Source organism: Alosa pseudoharengus, unplaced genomic scaffold (genome assembly GCF_046254945.1).
Source record: "Alosa pseudoharengus isolate Yale_2024_CS ecotype anadromous, Long Island Sound unplaced genomic scaffold, YU_APseudo_1.1 YU_APseudo_1.1_scf_13, whole genome shotgun sequence".
Classification (NCBI taxonomy): domain Eukaryota; kingdom Metazoa; phylum Chordata; class Actinopteri; order Clupeiformes; family Clupeidae; genus Alosa; species Alosa pseudoharengus.
In genome coordinates, this window is record NW_027468598.1 from 23,245,406 (window position 1) to 23,253,882 (window position 8,477).

At 41.2% G+C, this 8,477-nt stretch overlaps 1 protein-coding gene across 1 annotated transcript; it reads right to left on the minus strand.

Annotated features, from left to right (window-relative positions):
• Positions 1-535: 535 nt before the first annotated feature.
• On the minus strand, positions 536-1,471 carry LOC143122218 (olfactory receptor 8G50-like). Its single transcript, XM_076283075.1, has one exon. The coding sequence runs from the start codon at positions 1,469-1,471 to the stop codon at positions 536-538; it is 936 nt and encodes a 311-aa protein (XP_076139190.1).
• Between the last annotated feature and the right edge of the window lie 7,006 nt (positions 1,472-8,477).

Below are 8,477 nucleotides of genomic sequence, written 5' to 3' on the forward strand. Positions count from 1 at the left end.
AGTTAAAAAGCCTTTAATTTAGGTGGGCTTACGCGTTGCGACAAAAAAAGATTTATTTATGCAATAATGTGAAAAGAATATATAGTGCTCAAAGAAATTAAGGGAACACTTCAATCATACACTGGATCGGTACTCTGACACTGTTTGGTTCTGAGCACAAGTAAAACTTTTGAGGCGAGTGTTTTATTTTGCAAGAACTGTCAGACATTCTGTAAATGTAGTTTGAGAATTGAGAAAAGGGTGGAAGGTTTCAAAAAATGTGTTTTAACAATTATGGAAAACTGTAAGTGTTCCCTTAATTTTTTTGAGCAGTATATTTTATCAAGAATGCCAGAGCAATTCATTATACATTATATCCATATGACCATTCAAGGTTTACAAGTGGACATAACAAATCAAAGAGTTAAAGTATCAAACCTTTGATTTTTCGTAGCTAATGTTACAAATATACAAAGAACTGAAATGATACACCTAAAACATTATTTTCATTCGACAGATCAGACACGAGCAGACCAAACCAGTACACAAACATCTACTATGATGATGAAATTTTCCTTTTCTTCAAAATGCGAAAAAATGCTGTTCTAATATCTTTGATTTTCATTCCATAGATAATGGGGTTTAAAACAGGTAGAATCAGAAAAATAAGCATTCCACAGGCTTTTCTTGCATTAGGGGTTATGTTTGGAAATCGATAAGACAGTATTGTGAACAAACCGACAATCTCAAAAAGAATAAATGCAATTATCTGCGCTAAGCAGGTGTTTACAGCCTTTGATTTGGCATCTGATTGTTTGTTCATGACACAAGTTAAAAGGATTTGGATGTATGAGAACAGCTGAATTGTTACAGTGGTTACATGCATAAATGCTGTAATAGATAGTCCATAAATATTATTTATTGTAAGGTCTTTTCCACAGGAAAGGCTAAGCAATGAGAAGTTATCACAAAACACATTTATAATAAAATCACTACACTTTGTTGCTCTGACCTGAAGCAGGAAAAGAACTAGAATTAAGGCAAAATTAACACCCCAAGCTAATGATATAACAGCAGTTACACCAAGTGAGGTCAGAATTGAATTGTATCTGAGTGGCTTGCATATAGCAATATATCGGTCATATGCCATTGCTGCGAGTATAAAGGGGATGCCACCACCATACATATGGAGCAAAAATGCCTGAAGTACACAAAGTGGGTAGTTGACAGTGTTCTTCATGATCACAATGTCCACAAGCACACGGGGAAACATTGCAGTAATTCCAATGAGGTCATTCAATGGCAGGCTGAAGAGGATGTAAAACATCGGTCTGTGGAGACTCCTCTGAGTAACTATCAGCACCAAGATCGTCACATTTGAGAGGACAGAAAAGAAGTAAACCAAAAGGCCCATAATGAAAATAGGGTAAACAGCAGAGGGGTGGATGTCAAAGCTGGCAATTCTGAGGACAGAAGAGATTGTTTGATTCATTGCAATACTCATGTGAAGAGGCAGTCCATCTAGTAGTTCCTATGTGATAAAAAAATCCTGTGAAACAGACAAAAGGTTTTAAATGCAGTTAGAAAACATATAGAATAATCATCTTTTCAATAAATTAATTTGTCAGGCACTGAATTCAAGATCACTACTGTGTTAACATTGGTCATGTATATAGATTAAACAGATATATTTAATAAAGTTTAGTAAAATAATTAAGTAAAAAATATTTTAGGTATGGATATCACCGTCAGGCACCAATCTCTTTACATTTCCTTTGTATACCAAGGTGATGTGTACAGATACAATATTATTAAATACAGTTAACACATAAAAAATATATAATTCTGTTCTAAGTATACATTACAGTCAAGCACCAAATGGCATGGCTCATTTGTATGTCAGTATATACCTTGTTTATCTGTACACAGAAGGTATAGCAATCGCTTAAGATATGGAATACTCTCTGGTTGAGTCATATTTAAAGAGCAACCTCCATCAGGAAATAGTGTACAACCAATGAAATGCAATTCGTCAAGCCCTAGGGCAGTGCTTACCCATTTTTTTCTCTTGCAGCACACTATGGAATGACTACTATGAAAGAACAACTATTCAATTTCAATTTTATTGTGCTTATAGAGCGCCAAAACATTACACATGTATCATGGCGCTTTACAGAATGTAGGCAATCAGAGAAAAAAGAAAAGAGGAAGAAAAGAAAAGAAAGAAAGAAAGAAGGCCCATGGGTAACGGGGGCGAGGAAAAACTCCCTAGAATTGGAGATACATATAGGAAGAAACCTTGAGCAGATCCACGACTCAAGGGCCTGACCCATCTGCCTAGGGTCAATACGGACAGTAAGGTCATACATGACAAATGCATATGATAGTCAGGTGTGGAGAATAGGACATAGTGTTTAAAGCACCTGAGGTGAAAGTTATAAGAGGTGGGATGATTACGTATCCGGTATGATAATGCATTAATCATGATTTAGTGAGAGAAAGCGCAAATAGTCCGGCGTTGGAATTGTCCAGGGAAAGGGAGTAAGTAAGAAAGGGGGCAAGTACCATGGCATGTGAATAAACATACAAAAGCCACTAAAAAGGTTTATTGCTCTTTATTGCCACCCTCAACCTTTGAATATGAGTTGGTAAGCAAACCTACGCACAACACCAGTTACAGTGTGCCGTATTGAAAACACTGCATAAAGGGCCGTTCACGCCAGAAATCATTTTGGGCAATGCCGACGCACAAGCCGGCAGCAAAGCTCGGCAGGCTACCCCCGAGAGAGCGAGAGAAAATAGATTCGAGTTTAAAAGAACGTGCAAACTCTGTATGTATGTTTTTGCTAGCTAACTTTTAACATGATCTTCATATTCATTGTGATGCTATGGGCCTCATGCACATGAAAGATTAATATCATGCCATTATGTTGTTTAACACACCGTGAAATAAAGTTTTCACCTTACAACTTTGCTGATAACATTTCAAATAAATGTCAGTTAGCGCATTAGCAAGGATATTGTGTAACGTATAGGCTAGCCTACTGTTGATGTTGTTTCATAGCCTTTTGCTTGTGTGTAGTTAGGCAGGCCCACTGCTAGTTTTTGACAGGAGCTCGCAATATCGCTTTAAAGTAAGCTACTTGGGCTAATGCAAGCTGTCAAACACTGTCCACTTGCCTATGTAGTGCACCCCTCTGGTTTATTCATCCAGTGTTTATCATAGCTAACTGTATCTGGATGTGTTGCTATTAGAGCAAGATGTTAGAGATGGCGCATGACATGCAGTGATGCCTCGTATAAAAAAAACAATTAAAAAAATGTTATTTAAGCACAGAAATGAGGCACCGAAATCCACGTTGTTATTCGATGCAGTTACTACCGTTTGTGTCGGCACCGGTGCCATATTAGAACCGTGTTTCGGTGCCCAACCCTATTTTTGAGTAACGACCCCAACACTGATCACATTACATTACATTTGGCTGACGCATTTTTAGCCAAAGCGACTAACAACATGGTAAACAGTTTAAGTTTTAAAGCAATTCTCTCAACAATTATAGGACAATTTAAAAAAGGTAGAGTACAGTAAGAATAAGTGCATCAGTGAGTGCTGATTTTAAACAGTTGAGTGTCAGTTCTAGACGGGTGGTAAGTGCTTGGATCAGCAAGACTAGTTGTAAGTAGTGCTATGAGAGGAGATGTTCTCTGAAGACCTGGGTCTTCAGGAGTTTTTTGAAGATGGAGAGGGATGTCCCTGCCCTTGTAGGAACTGGCAGTGCGTTCCACCAACAAGGAACAACAGATGAGAAAAGTTTGGATTGGCCTGAGCGTACCAGTGGCTGAGCTAGACGTTGTTCGTCTGAGGAGCACAACAGTCTGGGGGTAGCGTATGTCTGTATGAGGGCATTCAAGTAGGTGGGAGCAGAACCGGAGACTACTTTGTAGGCAAGCGTTAGAGCCTTGAATTTGATGCGGGCAGCCATAGGTAGCCAGTGTAACTGGATGAGCAACGGAGTAACATGTGCCCTTTTGGGTAGGTTGTAGACCAGGCGCGCCGCCGCGTTCTGGATCATCTGAAGGGGTTTCACTGTGCAGGCTGGGAGACCTATCAGGAGGGCGTTGCAGTAGTCAAGTCATGAGATCACTATTGCCTGAACCAGGAGTTGGGTAGCATCTTGAGTCAAGTAAAGCCCTCTTTACACTGACAGACTTTGGAAAAATTTGGAAAAGATTTTTGAAAATATGACTGACTTAAAACCGCTAAGATTGGCACCTTACACTTAACGATCTAGTTGACGGGAGCGCGCCGCGATTCCAGTACAACTCCCATGATTTCTGTCCGACTTTGGAAATTCAGTCGCCGACATAAGTCCTGATTTTCCATATGTTGTGAAGTGCAAAACGGCAAAACGGGCGACCGAGGCAACATGATCGGAGAAGGTTAGATGGTTGTCGAGAACAGCTCCAACATATTTCTTGCAGCCCTGGTAGGTGAAACAGACAGGGAGTCAAATTTGATGTTGATGTCATGTAGGCCTGCACGCTCGGGGAAAAATATGAATGTTCCATGTTCCATATGTGTTGTGCATGCATTACTTGAAAAGAACTAGCTCCAGTTATGTATGAACAGTGATGGTAACGATCTCTTGTGAAAAACGTGAACTTGAAGAAGTGAAAATTGAACAACTTGAAGCTACATCTATAAGTGTGAATATGCTTAACAAAACATGGGAACTAAACGTGCATTACAAATATAATCAGTGGGAGCCCTGCTTGTTTCCCTGCAACAAGAAGCTTCCATATGGGGGTGATGGAAGACAGTGACACCCTCAGTGTGTTTGAAATGTCCAGTCGATTGCGCAATTTGGTCTTAGTTGCAGTCATTGCCGAAAACCCGGCCTCGCATAGATACGTGGTGGGAAACGTTTTCAGCGCTTTTTACGGCTATCTCGGGATATTCTGCTTTGGTTTTGATCCAAAAACCCGCCAGAGAGGTTTCCTTATACACACTCTTAAGACCACTGTCATTTGCAATTTCGATCAACTGCTCTTCCTCCTGCGCTGACAAGTTAGGACTATTCGGGATATTGACAAATGGGTTGCGGACCCCACTCATTGGTTTGCCGTGGATCTTTGGAGGATGGGAAGTAACGCTCAAACTCATTTGAAAGCGCAACAAGGTGATCGCGCACCAACTGCGAGAGAAAGGGCCCTGCCTCAGTCTCTCCCAAAACCCCCACTACTGTTTGGAACATGAAATACACCCCGGTCCACTCGTCGTCCCCACAAATCAAGCTTGGCTTTAAATGCAGCGACTCTATCTGCCAGTTTAAAGACAGTCGTCATTCTCCCCTGGAGTGTTGAGGTCATTAAGCAACCCGAATATGTCACACAGGTAAACGAGTTTTGAAACGCAGTCCTCATCACTAAAATGTGCAGCTAACGGTGACTTTTTTTCTGTAAGAAATCTCTGCAGCGGCTCTCGCAACTCAAACACTCTGGCCAGTGACCTGCTAAAGATGCTTGTTTTTGTTGCTCATTCTAGCAGTTTAGCTAACTTCGTGTGACACTACCGTTCGCCAAGAACTGATCAAGTGAAGTGAGCTGACCTGAGGCTGCGCAGCGCTGAAGGCAATATGTACAAGTGTTGAAGGCGGGACAGACAGACGTAAGAAAATAGACCTAGCAAAATGCAAACATGCGTGCAATCAAACAACTGCATTTAGGCCTATGCCATGTAAAAACGTGACATTATTGCGAATTAAATTTAGTTTAGTTTGCATGCATTTTTTTTTAAACTCATGTCATAGGCTACGGCCCGGTTAGGAATGTCCTGCGGCCCGGTACCGGGCCGCGGACCGGTGGTTGGGGACCGCTGCTCTAGGCCACAGATTGTTTCTTAAAAGTTATTTCTCCACTACTGGTTCATTTATCAAACTGGTGCTTTCTCTACGTCCTTTGCCAATTAAGCCACGTAGTTCGGTAGAGACGTTTGAATAAATTAGCGTTTGCGATTGACAACGTTGTGATAAGTAGGCTATACAATTTTGAACAAAATTGTCTAGGCTACACCGCGACAGTTGTAGTCTGCATAAAAAGTCCTTGCACACTCGGTGTGGGCTGAAGCAGTTTGACGGAGAGCAGTGCAGGGAAAGAATGCATCAAGGTTAATATATAGCCTAGTGCTGCTACAGTGGGCATTACTTCAAATTGGCCAGCTTCCCTCGCGGTCCGCACGTAACATCACGCGGGATCACGCGACTTTAATTTGTATTTTTCCAGTGACGCTGCAACAACCCAAACAACCGGCAGATGTCTCTTGTGAGCAGGGTGTCTCGTAAAAAGAAATGGAGCCTGGAAAACCCTACACAGACATCACTACAGACTTTAGCAGACTGGTTTAGAAATAATTAAATAGCCAGATATATGCCAGCCCTGCCCTAATAAAGAAATATTTGGTTAACTGTGAGTGAATCCCGTTTGCAGCCGTAGAAGAAATGTATATGCCCTGGCTGTCAGTAGATGGAGGAGCGCACAGTCTACGAACACCCGATGCTGCAGCTCAACGATTTAAAATGGCTCAAAACCACTTTGTATTAAGTTTTAATGACTCAAAAATGACATTTTTAGAATCAGAGAATGAAGAACACGTCAGGTTCATTAAATAGTATTTTCTATGTATCACGAAAGGCTTCAGAGGGTTACAGTTAACACGATATACCCAAATTTCAATAGCCACAGAATGGACTATGTTTTAGGAATCATTAGCCTACATGCTTTAGGCTACTTCAGGACATGGCCACCGTCACCAGTATTGCCACGGCAATACTACTTTTCAAAGTAGGCTAGTATTGCCTGGCTAGTTTTCATACATGAGGTTACACTAATAAACAACGTCACAAACTGCTGCTGCGCGGCGCTTATCATCTAAGTGTTTTTCCCCATGCATTTATTCTAGGCTACTGTCAGTGACTGCCGCGAGAGAAGCGGGTTCTGTGTTGCGTTCATTTCAGTGACTGGCGCGAGAGAAGCGGGGTCTGTGTTGTGTTGCGTTAATTTATTTTCATTGGGCATGCCCTGCCGTGCCGTCCACATCTCTTCAGCACAGCAGCAGCAATGGCAACTCTTCGTTGAACTTTTAAGTGGTGTTCAATGGTGTTGCTAAGTAGGCCGAGTTGGGCCTATAGGCCTAAATCAACATTGAATTAGTTATTGGATGATATTAAAAAGAATCAGAATTAGCCTTATTTGTGGTTGAGCTGGAAATTTCAACTTGGTGACCGCGACCGCATGTTGACCGTGACTTCAGAGCATTGTTACGTTGTGTCAGTGTAAAGTTAGCTAGCCTAGTCTAACCAAATATTAGTCTTACAAATCTAAGCCACAGGCTCACGTTAATCTAATGGGCTTTGAGACATCTGTTTTGTCTTGTGACAAAGTCTCTTGGTTCAGTTGTTTCCAGTTTCATAGAAACGAGGGTGTTACATTTACAGTAGCCTAACTACAAAATCCAACCTAATAACGACCTCCACTCTCCGGGGCTAGGTGGAAGGTGTTACAGTAATAGCCGATTGGCGTAGCCTACAGTGGACTAGGGCTGTCAAAATTGCTCAAAAATGACATTCGAATTTTCCCTCTAAAATAAACACATGTATTCGAATATATTGGAATATCTAGGCTATATTATGTGCGCATTATGTCAATGACGCGCATCACGTCATCTGTTTTTAACTTTTAAATTAACTGAAAGAAGATAAATATTTTTCGGTAGTTTTGGAAGTTTATTTTTACGTAGCCTACAATGGCCAGTTCCGACAAAGCCAAAATTACTCCTTTTGAAAAATAAGTGCAGGCCGCGCGTTTGTATGGTTATATTGCTTGACAGGGGGGATCCCAAGCAGCTTTCAGCCATAAGGCTACTTTGAGAACATTTCCTAATTCATCCGACATTAATATTCAAAATGTTGAAAACTATATCCTATAAGCAGTTTAATTAAATGTAATGTTAGCTGTAAACAAACGGGCTACTTGGTGAGGCTTGGCCTTACACATGCGTTTGTGCCTTAGATGGCAAGAAAAATCTTCACGATATAGGCCTATTAACTGACCGCCGATTCACGTTGGCTGGGGGACAGGGGGGGCCATCAAGACATTTGTGCCCAGGGGTCTATGAATTGTTAATCCGGCCCTGCCCCCAACAAATCACACCTTTCCACTGTGACAGTTTAAAAGAAGTCGAGAGGACTCCTAACTCACAGACCTATTCACAAACTGTTTTTATGGCATTTCGCCATGTTTTGAAATCCTATGCGGCTACAGGAGCTTCCAATCGTGAGGAAGCAATTTTGCATTGTAGGCATAACTAACATGCAATAACGCCACCAACAACAACCAAAACTAGGCTACTCATTGTCAACATGTAAATTAAATGTAACGTTATTGTGAATCAAATTAAAATGTTCTCCTCTTTGCAAACGTAGGCATAGGCATAGTAACAG

Bases quoted from the DNA above. Each gene is read 5' to 3' on its own strand.
- LOC143122218 (XM_076283075.1), bottom strand. From the start codon at position 1,471: ATGAATCAAACAATCTCTTCTGTCCTCAGAATTGCCAGCTTTGACATC.